General features: G+C 37.5%; 1 protein-coding gene across 1 annotated transcript; it reads right to left on the reverse strand.

The window, feature by feature from the left end:
* Positions 1–10184: 10184 nt before the first annotated feature.
* LOC113334937 lies at positions 10185–12012 on the reverse strand. The gene is made up of 2 exons (XM_026581159.1): positions 11267–12012; positions 10185–10887 (listed from the first exon to the last, which is right to left on the reverse strand). The coding sequence occupies exons 1-2, from the start codon at positions 12010–12012 to the stop codon at positions 10185–10187; spliced, it is 1449 nt and encodes a 482-aa protein (XP_026436944.1).
* Between the last annotated feature and the right edge of the window lie 5813 nt (positions 12013–17825).

Here is a 17825-nt window from a genome sequence, read left to right on the forward strand (position 1 = left end):
AGACAAGTACCTATTCTGTTTTAACCTAACAGGATATTCCCAATCGAACTGCGACAAAAACTCCATCTAAATCTCTCGAAATTCTCCAACAAAATCTTCCCAAAAATAACTCGAACAACCCGAGTAACTTTACTTCCCTGTTTTGCTTCCAACCGATATCTATCCAAATTTAGTCGAAGTAATGGCTTATACTGGACCTGTTTAGCATTAACATGCCTAAATAAATCCAACTCTGCGATTGAATCTCTCTACAACAGCTCCAAAACTCAAGTCCAAATCTGTCAGTGTTTGCACTTGATTTTCCGCCAAAATTTGGATTTCAAACAAAGAGGATGAGTGCCCCTTAACCAACTGTCGGGTGTGTTTAACACTTGGGGTGTCCTGGTTGTAAATAACAAGTGGGCACCCCTTATTAATTGAGTGCCCCTTATCCAAATAAGGGGTGCCATTAGTGATTTTCTCCCACGAGCACAAATACCACTTTTCGAGCCAATTTTTCTACGCATGTTTATTTCTCCAAAAACACCTACAAAGACACAAAAAGTCGTAATAAATACAAAATCGAGCACTAACAATATATACAATTGAGATTATATCAAACACAAAAATGTGTCTATCAGTAACCGTACCCAAACTTGTACATTTGTTGGTTCAACAATAGTTAACCAAATGGTTAGCCATATGAGAAATTTCATATCAACCATATCCTTCTTCACCATAACTAATTCAAATGACTCAAATGAACTAGTTAGAGAGTTGTTAAATTGCTTAGATCTTATGTAACTACATAAGACACAATCGAAGCAAAAAAATGATTTGATTCACTCGAATCGGTTCATGAACTTTATAGCCACAGTTTGCAAAAGCATTCCTTAGTTTATATAAACATGAGTTCAAGAACAATCGTTTTTAGATATAACAAACTCAAGTTCGCGGACTGGGTTCGCAGACTTAAGTTCCCGGAAGGAGTTCACAAACTCCAGCAGATTTTCTCGGGTCGAGAAATTCCGCCAGTTCGCGGACTGGGTTCGCAGATCGAGTTCGTGGACTTAGCTCACGCCACTATTCCGGTTCTCTTAATCAACAAAGTTCACAAACTTCGGTTCAAGGAATAAGGACTTATACATATATGTGTTTCCACAGCAATGCTTATATCCACCAATGGTTAGATAATCTAAACTCTCATTTCAATCATTGAAACATTCTCAGAGGACGTTATATAGGTGTTATTCAAAAACCATTTTTCGTCAGAGAAATTTTAAAAGTGATTGAAACATAACATGACTTTCGTCACTAGGTAAAGATGAACTTGGATAAAGCAAAAGCTTACCAACAAATATTTCGAGAAATAGATAGGCGAGATAAACTCGGCTCGAGATATCAAATGTGTATAATCAAAGTCTATATATAAAAACGACTTTTGTCTCAAGATAGGAGATAAACAGACTTTTGAGTGATAGATAAGTTCAAGTCTCCACATACCTTTTAGTCGATGAAGTTCCACCAGTTCCTTGAGTAGTTCTTCGTCTTGTATGATGATTTCCATGGAGTTCTTGAGCTCAACTACACTTTCTATCCTAGTCCGATACCTTAGCTATAATAGACTAGAAATCAAGACTTATAGTTTTGATCACTAATATTGACAAACATGCTTGAGATAGAAACGCATGCGAGTTCGACCGAGCAATGCTCTAACATACATAGCAATAATATAAAGCATTCAAGCACATGCTATGTAATCGAAAACTATCACAAGAAAAACTATAAAATAATAATTTTATTCATAAATAAGATAGTTTTATTCAATTATTGGGAGGAACATTCCTTGTGATCAAGTACTTTTCGATGCTCTTCTTCTATTTCCGATTCTTGGTTCCAAAACTCTAATCCAATCTTTATAATTACTTTATGAGTTTCTAGATCTTTTCGAGCAGCGAAGCCCAGCTGTTTCTGAAAACAGTCAAGTTGTTTACTAAGAGTTTCAAGATGAGCTAGAGAGACTTGTTTTTAGAATTCGGTGAAATCCTTTCAACTGTTTTATTACTGGATTGACCTCCAATCATTTGACATATAGTCTTTTTAGAGAAATCCGTAATGCTTCTCATGTCATCAAAATCATATCCCGCGATGAATTCACAAATCTCTGTAATTATACATGGAAAACCGAGATGTCTCTTTATTCCTGAGGAATAAATAGAATCTGAGATTTTGATCATTTGACTGATAATGATTCCACAGATATCAATTTGAGAGTCTCCTTATAACAGAAAATAAACAAATTCTGCAAAATCTTTGTCCCAAGCTGACTTATCTCTAGTGCTTGCAAATAGGGTTGCTAAAGAAAGTTTACCGAATACCCTTAGGTGAAAGGGTGTATCTTTTGCTGGTAATCTACCATTTTCCCACTCTGTCGGTCTTCCAATGAGATGTGTTGAAATGGTATCGTGCTCAATTTCAAGTCCAGTAATCAAGTGATTACATTCCACATTGTACTCAATAGCATTAGAAATTGTCTTATGGTCAACATAGTAGAGTCCTTGGCCAATAAGAGTAACAAAGGTAAGTTTTTATGATCAACATTATGAATGTTCGCATAAAAAATTCTTACCATATCAGGTGAATATTTTTCATAATCAAAAAGCTTTCCCCAGTTCTGATCTTGAAGAAACTTTACATAATCCTTATCTTGGACATCTGGATCGAATTTCATTTCAGTCGTGAATTCCATCCTCTTGAGAGTTTCGTATTTCCTAAAGCATGAATTGTCAACAAAACGAGTAAATTCATGCTTATCATCAATATTGTTAGGAAATCTGATCCTATCAATATCATCGTATCTGACTCGGTCATCAGACGATGTGTCTCTTGATTTCCTCTTTCTCATACTTGCAAAAATATGAAAAACCCTAATTATGGTTTCGATCAATCTTCCTCAATATGTTTGTATACATAGCAAGAGATTACATTTTATAAGAAGAATATACCAAAAACCGGAAATAACTAGCTTTAGGAAATTCTACCAAAATCGGGAACCGAGGCTTGTGGGAAGACAATTCCGATTTTATATCTAGGTCTTTCTTTTGGAAAACCAGTTTTTCAGAGACCAGATCTTTATTTCGGATTGATTCTATATTTTTTTCCAAAAATCTGTTTACTTTTTTATTACCAGAATTTGATAACATCATTTGAAATTCACTCAAGAATTTTCTAATATAGTATGCAGAGATAAATTTGAACATGATATGATATTTGTTAAAAATACCATTAGAATCATAAATACTGTAATATTTCAGAAGATCACTTTCTTCATTAAAACAGTTATGAGGTGTATGAAGCATACCATTGTTAATATAATTATTAACTGCTCATTTCTTGTAATTGACATAAACAATACATACAAACCAAGTAAATTGACTTATTGCTTGTTGATGAGGCGCCTGTTTCCTCGAGTTTCGCGTGCATCTTCACCCCTAGTCGTCCTGGTTCTTTTTAACAACGTTGGTGCGGTTGTAGCCGACCGCTTAACAACTTCATGGAGTTCAGAGAACGTTTGGAAACACAGGTTTTCCAGTAAAGCACGATAGATGGGAACCATACCGTTAATGCATGACTCTACCAATCGTTAATCGTTTAGATGCTCGTTGTTCCGTTGAAACATTCTTCCTAAGTCTGAGAAAGTGATTTGCTCAGACATGAAGAAATACTTCTTGTAGAAAGCGGTGACCATCTCACACTAGTTGGATATGTTGTCTGGTGCGATGTTGTTGTACCAGGTATATGCTCTTCCGGTAAGCGACTTTGAAAATTCTTTCAGGCGGAGGACATGATTGTATTCATGTTCCCCCAAGGATTCCAGAAAACGAGAAATATGTTCACGAGCGTTACCAGTACCATCATAGATGGAAAACCGAGGAGAGGAGTATCCTCTCGGGAGAGGAACTCTTTGCACATCAGGAGGATACGGAGGTTGGTGCTGGTGCATGTCCACCGGGTTTTCTTTGCCTCGATTTTGGAGGAGACGCTCCAGATCCTCACGTGTGATGAATTTGGACGGCTGATTCCTTTCCCATGAGCGTTCAGGAGCAACATGAACTTTCTCATCTATAAAGGCACGTCCTGTTGAAGTGCTTGCGCCGGGAGTGTTGAAGGTACTCCTTATTGGCTCCATGGGTTGACGCGGCTCTTGCGGTAGTCGCTCCGTTAGCGTCTTGAGAAAAGTGAGTAACTCTTTCTGAGTTGTAGCCATGTCCGTTTGAGCCTTAGCGAGAACTTCTTGTCTTTCCATCAAATCAACAATGGTAATATGGGGTTGGCTTCCTCTGGTCCCTCCAGCCTCTCGTCCTGATGGAGGAGTAGCAGTAGCTCTGGTAACAGCTGGGGGTGTTATGCTTGAAGAAACATTGGGAATTACGGCAGCGGCTCTGGCTCTGGTGATGGGAGGTGTCACGCCAGAAGGGACGTTTTCTGTTCCGCCTGGTGTTGGCAGTAGAGGTTGTAACGCCACGAGAAGTGTTGATCGTGGTGGTAGGCGGTATATTGGTGTCACCAGCAGGAATGTTGATACCAGGGGTGTTTTCAGCACCAGTGACATCGGGATTTGTTGCTGATCCATACCTAAGATCCACCATCTTGTAATTGGGAAGATTTGAATGAAAATTTAGAAATTAATTTCGCAACCGAGATATTAATCTCCCACTGTGGTCGCCGATTGTTTTGGGGTAAAAACTGATTTTTGGTAAATTTGGATGTGTTGATGAGAAACGAATTCAGACTGTAAACAAATGTACTGCACATGAGTACTTTTAGATTCGAGAGATCAATCTGTAAGACTCTGGACTAAACCAAGAAATGGTCGTTCCAGATTCAATTCGGTCACAAAGTGAAGGAGAAAGGTTGATCTTATGGAGGGAATCGAAGAAGGTGTTTGAGATCAGAATGTTAAATTATGAAGGTGTAGCTGTTTTATGACATGTATCAGCATGTGGAACTGGCTTGCAGAGTGTAATCTATCAGTTCTTGGTGTTTTCTGAATACTTGTGTTGATCACCTCTGTTGTTATCAAAAATAGTTTGAAAAACCTATTTATACAAGTCATGACTGAGCGCACCCTAATCTCGTAGAAAGTGGAGACAGTTAAGTATTGGAGAAGTGGAGTTGGGAAAAGTGGTGACCGTCACGTTTCCATTTACGAGGGAAGACTGACCAGCACTAAACCCACTATTCTCTTACTACTATTAACCGTCCACCATTTCCTGACACTTTCTTGTAATGGGCGCGTTGCACGCCATACGCTGTAAACCACCAAACCAATACCGTAGTGAGCATCCCCCAGTTTGTGACATGTTTGATGTCTCGAGTAAATGGGTTAGTCGTGAGACTTGGCGCTTAAAGCAACACATAGTGCTTAAAGGTCAAATAACAAAATTATTTGTGGAATCAATATTTATAAAACATCATTTATAGTCGATACGTATAAAGCATCGCTTTTAAACAAGCAGCTGAAAATAATCGATGTTTATGAAGCATCATTGTTCCAGAGCTCGTCTAAGTTATTCGCGGAGCTTAATGTCTTAAAATAAGCATGACCTCCCATCTTTCAGGGAGTTTGTAGGAGCTACGCGCGTATCCCAAGGATTGGCCGGCCTGTCCCTATGAGAGAGTTGTGGCTGGTAGCCATTCTAACATCCTATCGATCAGCCCAGGTTAGATCTGGACCGGTTAAGTTAAATCGGCTAGCCAAGTTGAGTGGATGAGATGATTTGCAGCAGTTGATGGATGACGTTGAATTATTGAAATATATATTAGCAGCGTGACCGACCACCTTTTGGGCGATCGTTTGGGCAAGTCGTGACTTGGACAATCGCTCCTTATGGAAGAAGGGTGGCCGGTGATCACGACATCACCCTGTTGGCTACTTGAAATTAGCTCTAAGTCGTCCGACTAGGTTAGAGAAGTTGGGAGGATGAGATGATTTGCGGCAGTTGTATACTGCAGTCGATTGAATTTTAGGGTTTAAAGCTGTGTGGCCAACCCTCTTTAGGCTAATCGATCCAAGGCACTGGACATTGATTTGAGCAGGCCGATTGGCCATATGCAAAGGTGAGTTTCCGGCGAGCAGGCTGACATCTTATTGGCCGCCTGAAATTGGGTCTAAGCCAGTCAATTTGGCCGGCGAAGATGGAAGGTTGTGATCGTTTTGCGACAGTAGCACGCTGCCGCAACGCAAATTAGGGTTTCCAAAACAGCGCGTTCACCCTACTTTGGGCAAGAAGTTTGATGCACTCCTCGATTGTCGTGTGTAGTTCGATCGGCTGGGGATGGAGGTGAGTCGCCGGTAAACACACCACACCTCTTTGATCGTTCGAAATACGACCTAAGCCGTCCAACCAGGCTGGCTAAGTTGGGCGGACGTGATGGCTTTGAGACCGTTATGGTCGGTCTTAACTCGTTGGAGTTTCTCTTTCGCAGCGCAACTAGCCTAGTTCTGGCTAGAGATTAGGGCTGCTACTGGCGGGTTTAGAGGATTCCGATTGGCTGGGACAATAATGGGTCCGCCGGTGGACATCATGGAATTTTCCTAGTTCCGCTAGGAAGAGGCTAAGCTCGTTGAATTGGAAGGCCAAATCGTGTGGTCGTGATTGTTTTAAGAATGACATGGTCAGTCTTTTCTTAAGGAATTTAAGCGCGTCAACCATGCACTTTTAACTAAGAGCGTGTTGACGCAAAGAAAATCTCTTTATCAGAGAGTGATGTAGCATGTGTGCTCCTGAGTATTTTCACGCAGATCTTAATACTGACACTTCGGAAGATTCGTGCTACGCCGCTGTGAGTGAACATTAATCGTCAAGTCATGCCAATATTGAGAGTTCGGCTGGGGAACATAGCATAGGAAAATACTAGGCAGGCCATGCATTAGTGAACAATGCTGGTGGGAGATAAAATTCATAGAATTTTTGGGATTGTTGCTACACGTACCATTCTGAGTGAATTTTATACATAGAAATATTGAATTTCTCAATACATATATTACTGAATAGTCCTGGGCACTCATTACTTTTACATGGCTTCTGTTCCTTTGCAGGATGGAAGCGCATTAAATACAGGGTTTCACAATTTTAGCCCTGAACTGAAAACCACCATCAACAATCGTTTTCCGTAACATCGAGTTCTGCAGCGCTTATAAACGTTGCAGTTTCTTCGTTTTGTGTTATTTTATTTTTTTTTCTCTTCTTTTTGTAATTATTTGAGCCACGAGCCATCAGTTTGAGAGAGCTTACATTATGAGGAGCTAAACCCATTGTTAAAGCGACGGAGGAAGCTATTTCTCCAATGAAAAAGTGGTATTTCTTTATTTATTTAGTTTTTTTTTAATTGGATATTTCTTTCAATTATCTTTTTTATTTTTATTTTTATTAAAAAAAATATTAACAAAAAGTTTATTACAAGAAGCTAGTCGGCAGCCTAGCCACAAATTGCGCACCGACAACTTTCTTGGTGACTAGCCCTATTCTATGGAAAAGGTGGTTTCCTAGTTTATTTAGTTTGTTCAATTCATTTTTTATGATTATTTAATGATTTTTGTTATATTGATGGAGCATGCTTAGTTTATGGTTTTTGATGTCCCATGCTTTCGATTTAAAATTGTTATTCTGAAAATCTACTTTTGTAATATTTTAATATCAAATTGAATGTGTGAATTGCATAATTATATTTTAAAATTATTATTGACTTAAAATCACTTGGAGAATCGGGAAATAGTGGAATCATAGCCTCGGTATTCTTTAAACTTGATATTATCTTTTTCAATTAAGTTTGCTAGTTTTAGTTTAGAACTTAAGTCTAAAATCCATTCTTTACAAGTCTTTGACGAACTTTTCTTACCATTATCAAAATTCGATCAATTTTTGGCATCGCTGACACGGACTTGTTTTTAGGTTAGGTTTAAGGTTTTTTTGTTTTTGTTTTTAGGTTTATTTTTAGTTTTTAGTAGTATTTATTTTCTTGTTATTATTTTTAAAATTTTATTATTTTGTTCTATTTTACCTCTTTGGATATTCTAGTTTTTATTGTGCAGGATTTGTTTGTAACTTGAGGTGGAAAGTTGGACTTGCCTACAAAAGTATAGAAAATCCAATAATTTCTTTCTTATTTTGATTTTATTTATTTTTGTTAGTTTCTTGAGAAGACGAGGGTACCCAAATACACCACAATTTTTTATTTATCAACCTATAAGTCTTTTACCAAGTGTGATCATTTATGCACAGAGTCGAGACAATACAACAATTTCGGTCACACGGGATACGAGATCGAGAAAATACAACAACAAGATCACTTGTGTGATTGACTATGGATTCAAGATCTAGACGATACAACAATGAAGTGATCACTTGATAATAGGTATGGTAATAACCGAAACTCTATATGATTAGTATCAAGTGTTACAGATTAACGTACAAGTGCAATTTACTTTGATTGCAATAAAACAATTATAATGCGGAATAATAAAGTAAATGGCACAACAAGATTTTGTTAACGAGGAAACCGCAAATGCAGAAGAACCCAGGGACCTAGTCCAGTTTTGAATACTCTCATAATTAAGCCGCTATACAAGATCTAATACCAACTTTGTATAGTTGAAACCAAGTAGACTAACCCTAGATGCTTAGTTTTCTCAGTATCCTTGCTCCTTCGACTTCAAGAGTCACACACGTGAATCACTAACCCTTTGGATTGTATTCCAAACCGTAAATGATAAATCTGTTTGGTAACCACTCTATTCAATCTTGGTAATAATATATTATGAGTCGTTGACAAAGGATCTTCTATTTAATCTAATAAACTTCTTTGTCTGGTTAGATCAATCTATCTTTTGATTACCGAAATAATCAAACTCCGGATTCGCAATCAATCAATATAGATCTCAAAGAGAAATGATAAGGTGATGCCGATCTCACTCAACTAATCAATCAAGTCTATATCCAAGATAATCATGATTCTAGTTGGATCCCAGCCGATCAAGGTTTGTGCACACAATTCAAAAGATGCGAAAACTAATAAGAAAAACTTCGTCGTCTTCAAATCTCCGTTTGTCTTCAATAATAACCTGCACAACACCACTTGAAACCTCTTGTGATCAATCACGCACAGAACGGAGTCTGTTAACAATAGATTATCACAAGATGTCTTTAAGGAGCGCCAATGTACCTGAATCAGTGGGAGACTGAGTTCAGGCTCAACTACATTACATAACAAAGTTAATTGGTAGTAGGGTAGTCCCTGTAGCGGCTTAATACAGTTTGGTGTTCAATCTGGACTAGGTCCCTGGGTTTTCTACATTCGCGGTTTCCTCGTTAACAAAATTTCTGTTGTCTGTGTTATTTCTTTTTCCGCATTATATTGTTTATCTTTATGATTCAAATATCACAGGTTGTGCATTGTGTGGGGGAATTTAACAAAATCCAAAAGGATAATTTAAGGAAATAAATCTTGAAAACTCCAAGGAAGTTTATCCAAAATCTTGGAGTTCTATTTGCAATCTGATAGATGCCTAAAACACCTTGATATCTATATATTGATTATGCTCTCTTTGTAAACTTTTCTTGTAAAATTATGTATCTTATATTTGTTTTTGAGTTAATAGGTGTTTCGGAGTCATGTGGCGTGAAAGAATAGAAAAAGAAGCTAAATATCAAATACATCGCTTTTGGAGTTATGCGTCGAGGAAAGAAGGTTTCATTTGAGTCCAAAACAAAATTACTAGAGCAGCAGACAACCAGGTACTTGGGGCTGTCACTTCAGGCTCCCCTTATCCAAATTAATGGGCGCCTTTAGTCGTCTTATTTCTCTTACCCTAAATCTACCAAAGATAAATCGATCTCTCATTTCTTTTCTTTTTTGACAAGAAAAGGGAAAATTTGATTAAAAGTTAACATTCATCAAAGAGATGAAAGTTAAGAAAATTACAAAGGAGACTCAACACATTAGTTGTTCCCAATTACAACTTCCCAATTACAAATAAGAGTACTCAAAGAGATCCCTTCAAAAATATTAGAACCCAAAGACCAATTATAAAGCGTATACTTGACTGCTATAATCAGCTGCTCAATACTTCTCTCTTTATTGTTAAAAACCCTGTTATTACGCTCTCTCCAAGTTGTCCACCAGATTGCGAAAGGTAAAATTCCTCAAATTCTCTTTACCATATTCATGTTCTTCCTAACCGACCATTCCCATAAATTCGATTTTACAGTTTCCGAGAATACCCATTTAACTCCAAAGATGTCTAAGAAATATTGCCAAATCTTCCTTGTTTCAGTACAATGAAGAAATAAATGACCTTGGTTTTCTGACTCCTCATTACATAAATGACAAGTCGGCGAATTTATCTTTCTAGCTTGATGCAAAATCTCCAAAGTTGGTGCTCCATTGTGACATAAACACCAAACTAGGAATGAAACTTTCAGTGGGATTTTTGGGTTCCAAATTTGTTTACGAGGGAAAACCAAAAAACCATCAATCTCTAATGAGGTGTAACAACTTGCCACTGAGAAGTCAGTAGCAAAGTTCCATTTCCGGCCATCTTCCTCCTCATTATTGTGAATTTCTTTGTTAAAGTCTTCAAGTAAATGCAACATATTAGCAATCTCCCCAACTTCCTGCTCATTTAAATTTCTCTTGAAACTGAAATTCCAAACCCCATTAGACGATATCATGTCCTTAACATAAATGTTGTTTTGCTTGGAAAGCTTATAAACAGAATTGAATCTATCTTTAGACAAATTACCAGCCCATTTATCAAACCAAAACTGGACAGAATCACCATTCTTCAAGATAAGAGTTGTATTTTGTTGCACATAATTCCTTGCTTTAAGAATGCATGTCCAAAGACTATGACCAACAGTCTTAGAGTAAGTATTAAGAAAGAAAGAATTTACATTACCTCCAAATTTTTCATGCACTATCTTCCTCCATAAAGCATCTTTCTCACTTCCATATCTCCAAATCTACTTGCAATGCAAGGCTTTATTTACTATCTTCAATTTTTTGATCCCAATACCACCTTGAGATTCAGGCACAGATGTTTTTTTTCCAAGAAACCCAGCTCCTTTTCTTAGTTGTCGTCGAAGATCCCCATAAGAAATTTCTCATTATCTTCTCTATCTATTTGGTCACTGATGCTGGCATCTGGAACATTGAGAGATAATATATTGGAAGGCTTGCAATTACACCATTAATCAGGATCAGTCTTTGGCCTTTTGATAAATACCTTCTCTTCCATGAGCTTAACTTTTGCCGACACCTTTGTATGATTATATCCCACACAGATCCACTTTTGGACTTGCTTCCCAAAGGAATCCCCAAATAATTGATTGGTAGAGACAACAAGTCACACCCCAAAACATCAGCACACTCCAAACCATTATTTTCATCACCAATACCAGCTATTGCACTTTTTCTATAATTGACTTTTAAATCCGATATCAACTGAAAAGCAAAAAGGACGTTTTTCAAGTTTGTTACTTGATCTGTAGAGTCATCTAGAAAAACCATTAAATCATCTGCAAACTGCAAATGAGTTATTGTAGTGCTATTAGTTTCCACTTGAAAACCCGAGAGCAAACCATTTGAAGCAGCTTTTGAAATCATTTTGGATAGTATCTCTGCCACCATAATAAAAATAAATGGCGAAATTGGGTCCCCCTGCCTGATGCCTTTGTAATTCTTGAACATTGATGTAGCTTCCCCATTGATTAGAACTGCAAATCTTGCCTGAGTTATGCACCATTTTATCCACCCTCTCCAGATATTACCAAACCCAAACCTTTCCAAGACAATATCCACACAATTCCAATTTATGTTATCAAAGGCTTTCTCAAAATCCACTCTACAAATGATACCATTCTTATTTTCCTTCATCCTTGAATCAATCAGCTCAGCTGCTATTAACATTCCGTCGTTTATCTGCCTCTCATGTATGAAAGCTCCCTGATAGTTATCTATAATCAAGGACATATTTTTTTATTATTTCTACAAGTAACTTGGATACAATCATATAAACACCTCCTATTAAGCTAATGGGCCTGTAATTATGTAATGATACGGCATCACAACATTTAGGAAGCAACTTCAAGTTCGTACAATTCATCCTCCAATCCATAGAGCCTCTTGTTTCAAATTCTTTAATTACTAGCATCAAGTCATACTTGATAACCTCCCATGAGACTTTAAAGAATTACATCGTAAACCCATCAGGTCCTGGTGCTTTGTTTGTGCCAAACTTCATGACCACCTGTTTAACTTCTTCCTCAGTGAAAGGCTTTTCCAGATTGATACTATCAGCTACAGACATTGTTGGAAAATCAATCCCATCAAATCTTGGTCTGATAACATGCTCCTCCATAAACAACTTTGTGTAAAACTCTTTAGCCTCCTCCGCAATTTTATCTTTATCAAAAGACATCTTCCCCTCAATCAAAAGACAGTTAATGCTGTTACAAATATATTTTAAAGATGCCATTTGATGAAGATACCTTGAATTTTTCTCTCCATCCTTTGCCCAACTCTCTTTAGCTCTGTCCCCATTTTCTAGCTATGTTCAAAGATAGAGTAACATGCTTGGATCTAGCTTCCTCTCTAGCTACAATATCAGCATTAGATAATTGGGAATCTTCTTCCTGCAAATCCCATGAGTCAATAAGATCCTCAATTTGATTAGCCTGCAACTGCAAGTCCCCCATTGACTTCTTCCATGCTTTTATAAAAAAAATTTGAAGACTGCAACTTTTTAGCTAGAACATAGCTAGGTCTCCCTGAGAATGTCAAGTTCTGCCACCAAATACTTAAATTTGCCAAAAAAGAAGGATGTAACAACAAATAGTTATCCAATCTAAATGGAGCTTTATACCTGATACCAGAATTGCAACATAAGAGAATTGGAGTGTGATTAGAGATTGGCCTTTTCAGTCTCACTTGTAGTAAAGCTGGACAATGCGCTTTCCAATCTTCTGTAACCAAAAATCTGTCAAGCCTTATAAGAAGTGGTGGTTGTTGGCAGTTTGTCCATGTAAATCTACCCATGACATAGGCAGATCAATCAATTCGTTCCTATTGATAAAACTTCTGAAAAATCTCCTACTAGTTACACATCCTCCAGCAACATTCCTTTCAGTCTATGATACAATGGCATTAAAATCACCACCAACCACCCAAGGTTCTTCAAATAACAGCCTTATGTCAGACAATTCCTGCCAATACTATCTATAATACCCTTAATCTGATACCCCGTAAACAGAAGTAAAAATCCATTCAAAGTTATCAGTACTATTCCTGAATTTGATAGAGACAGAGAAGGCACCTAAGAGATAATCCACCATTTCCACAACTCCTTCCTTCCACATGACAATGATTCCACCAGAAGGAAGAAACAAAAAGTTACATCCACTGCTCCCCCATAGTGACCTGATTAAAGCTTCATCCACAAATTCTCTCTTTGATTCTTGAATAGAGCAAATTGTTGGATTATTTCTCCTGATAGCATTCCTAACTGCAGTGACTTTCTCATCCTTATCCAGACCCCTAATGTTCTAGCACAAAAGTTTATGATCCATTTGAACTCCTCAAAACCCTTGAATTGAAAATTGGGTTGGAATCAACAATCTCATTTGATTCCGACTCCATTGAGTATTTAACAGCATCAATTCGTTCATCATCATCTCGCTGCAACTCTTCATCTTCCTTATCAAAATTACCCAAGCCATCATCATCATGAATTACAGAATTATTTACCTTATAAATAGAGACTGCATTCTTCTCTATCAAATTTCTACACATCTCTCTCATGTTTGGTAGGTCAGGAGAGATTCCAAGTGCTTTGTTGAAATTAATATGATAATCAATTTTTGATTCAATCTCCATATCTTGGTGACCTAAACTCTCATTGACATCAGCCGCTGAAACAGTAGTGCTCGAATTAGGATAGAAATTAGGAGATAACGCCTTAGTAGAAATACTAGAATCTGTATCTCTCAATGATGAAATCAACGGCTTAGAAGGAGTAGAGTTTTTGCACAATCCAGAGTTCGAGTATACATCTAACGTCTCCAAATTATCAGGGCCATGAGCAGGGGCAGAACCGAAAGATTGACCCGGTACCAAACCCGAGTTCGAAACTGGCATTCCCCCTATCTGGTTTAAATAATAATCCCTACCCTGCTTCTTATGTCTTACTGTAATGTGTAATCTATGGATGGGAACTGCTACCAGAATTATTTGAATTTGGTTCCGATGGCAACTCAGTAGGAACCATTCTCTCAACAGGATGTTTATCCTTTATCAACTTATCTGACACCTTTACGCCACACCCTATTCAACTCATTTAGCGCCGAAACTCCAGCTGATCTTGAATTTGAATTTGAATTATTTACCGGTGTTGATGAAAACTCACAGATTTGGTCTTTATCCTGTTCCGGAAAAGAAGTGATAGTTGACCGAATAATTTTCCTGCTTTCAATCCTATGATTTCCAGAATTACTGTCCCCATCTAGAACATGATCTTGAATCCATTCAATACTCAAGAAAATACCATTAAAAAGAGTGGCAGCAGGCATCATCGATATATCTCCTTGTACTCTAATTTTACAGCAATTTAGCTTTGTAAAATTCAAAGTAGAATGATGAATTTCCAATAACTTTCCCCATGAAGAGATAATTTCCTCATAAGATTTCTCATCCCAAAAATGAAACGGAAGCCCCCTTATACCAATCCAAAAGGTTTGTTTCCTAAAAGAATCATTACTAATGTATGAATCTCCTGGCTTCCAGTGACGATGAATAATCTGTGAGTTGCCTATTGTTAATTGCTGTGCCACCTCAAACAATTTACTATCCTCCTCGGTCCTTGCCATGAAAAAAGCCAGTTTTCCATTTATACCTCGAAGTCCTAATGGTTCCTTAAATCCATAAGCTTGTGAAATCCCTTTAGAAATGATATTCCAGCCTTTATGAAAGTTAGTGACCTCCACTGCGATTCCTAAAGAATAAGCATGGTACATATCCATAGCCTCCTCACCATTTTTTACTGTAAAATTGATATTCTCCTTGCACATAGACTGTAATGGAGGGAAGGAATCATCCAATGGAACCGGTTGAACCTGTGCATGATTTGCTGAGATTACTGAAGACCAAAAACTACTCCAGATTGAGCCCTCATTACCACTAGGAATACAAATAAACCTTGCTTTTGTATTTGAAGTGTCATTTCTGGAGATCTTTAGAAATGAACCATACGAGTTAGAAAGTAACTCAATTAGAATAACCACCTGATGAAATCTGCGAGTCCATTTTGGTAGAGCTGCTGCATTAGATTTAATGGCCTCCATTGTTGATTGATGAACCCATTGAACAGACTCTTCAGGCAAGAAAACCCAATTACTCATTCCTTTAAACCTTTCTGTTACCTTTAGTTCTCTTGATCGTCCTCTTATCACCCATGAAAAAATAAACGATTTTGATTATAGCAGAATGGTTGTAGGTGATTTCATTGTAAAAGAAACAGAAAAATACTGGCTAAGAACTCCACTAACCAATAAATCCCGGCCCCAAGGGAAAGGATCTACGATCCATTCTTGGACGGCGGAGAAGTTTAATTAGCACACTCTTACAATGGATTGATCAGGAGATCAAAACGAGCAGGAGGCTGAGTTCTTCGGTGAAAATCGCCTTGAAAGAGAAACTCTACAAAAATCGCCAGTCAGATGATGATGTCAATCTCTCATTTCTTCCCCAACTTCACCGCATCCGAGAGAGGAGATGAGTAGAAAGAGAGGGGTTTTGATCCTGATGATGTGAATTATGAAATACAAGAGATGATTTTGGTGTTTTTGGTGTTATTAGAGAGAAATGAAGAAGAGCTTGAATCAAACAAGATGGATCTGTGGAATTGAAGTTTTGTGATGAAATGAGCAGATGGGTTGTCGAATTGGTGTTTGAATCACATAATTTTGGCTGAGAAATGAAGATTGGAGTGTTGCCTATTGATGGATTTATTAGGGTTTAATAGCCGTTGTAGTTTATGTTGGCTGAGATGCAGATGGAGAAGGTATTGGTTGTTGTTTTTGAGTTCGAGAGAGGTTGAGAGCTCATTAAGCTGAGAGGACGCAGGTTACTGAGATTACAATACAGGGTTGGTGTGAATGTATGAATATATTGCAACTGTTTTAGGTGATTCTGAGTTCAACGGAGGATGCGAGAGATGCAGGTGGTAGATGCTGTTGTTGTGTGGTTGAATGGGTTGAGGTATTGCAGGTTATGGGACTAGAGTTGTGTGTGAAGTGCAGTTACATTGTAGAATTGATAGATGTTACAGCCGTGGAAGGAATTGGTGGTGGTCTAGACAGAAAGAGAGGGTCTGTTGCAGGTGTTGTAGCTGTAGTTGTTGTGGATTCAAATGGTAATGACAGAGGAGATGTCATAGCCTGAGTTGAGTTGGTGCTGCTGAAATGATAGCTTGGATGCATCTGCAGTGGTGTTGCCGAGAAGGTGTTGCTGCCATGGACAGAAAAGAAGAGGAAAGCTAGGACTTGGCCTGAAGCAAGATTTCTAGAACTGCGGAAACTGTGCAAAGCGCAGCAAGAATGGCGAGTCGGTTAGCCTGTCCTAGGATGCCGGAATTTAGAGATTAGAGTGTGGATCTTAAAGTTTCATTGAATCGTGAAGGGGTATGTGTTGGATGCAAAAGTTGGCCGTGGGATATATGAGTTTGGAGTCGCGTTTTTGGGCTAGTTTTTGTAAGAGAATTACGATTTGGCTTAGATTCTTTGGTGATGTATGGGTTGGAATTTGGAATGTAAGAACAAGTATCCTTTCGGAGAAACATATAAACAGAGAATTCTTTCTCTAAATCTAGAGATCTCCATTATGGAGACTTCTACTACTTGTTTTCTAGGGTTTAGAACATGAATTTCTTCTTTGTCTCTTGTTATGAACTCCATTATTACAAGTACTTGTTTTATTTTATTGGTTAAAGATGTATTTGGAGTTTCCAAACATGCTATTTGATTGATGATTTTGTTTCATCTCATTATTATCGTTCGCTTTCTACGGTTTATAACAATTGCATGATTGACGTATTACAACATGATTGCATGTTTGTTTAGTTAAGTCTAGAATTGATTGAACTCACATCCAAATCTATAGCTAATTTAGGGTTTATCATCGAGCGATAACCTTGAATACAAGTAGCATGATATGATTATGGATTGTAGTGATGCTTTCTTGTAATCATATGCCGAACTTGATCTTTGTTGAATTGCTTGCGCAATGTATTCAATTGTATTAATTATCCTAATTTCATAAATCTTACTTCTCCATGGGAATTAAACTTGATTAGCGCAAGGCATTAGGGTATTCTCTAGGTAGAATTCATATTTGCATCGTTTTACATGTAAGCGTGATGATCTTAGGAAATTTGCGGAGCATTCTTACAATGAGGTACTCTAGAGCTTTTGATAATTAGAGATTAAATTTGAATTCTAATTAGTGAAAAATACTAGAACCACCTTATTCATTCAAATACTTGTTTATAATTGAAGATGAAACATTTATCTAATATTTCTACCTTATTGATTTGAGTGTTTTATTTCTTTATTAACTTTTTGTTTGCGTTCTAATTTAAAAAATTAGAAAACCCCCTTGTCCTATATAGGAAACTGAATCATATAACAATCCTAGTCCTCTCTGTGGTAACGATCCTTTCTTTCCCTTACTTCATAATATATTTTGAGTAGTGAGAAAGTGTAATTATTTTTGACGTGCAGACGACCACATCA

Source organism: Papaver somniferum, unplaced genomic scaffold, assembly GCF_003573695.1.
Source record: "Papaver somniferum cultivar HN1 unplaced genomic scaffold, ASM357369v1 unplaced-scaffold_137, whole genome shotgun sequence".
In the NCBI taxonomy this organism is placed as follows: domain Eukaryota; kingdom Viridiplantae; phylum Streptophyta; class Magnoliopsida; order Ranunculales; family Papaveraceae; genus Papaver; species Papaver somniferum.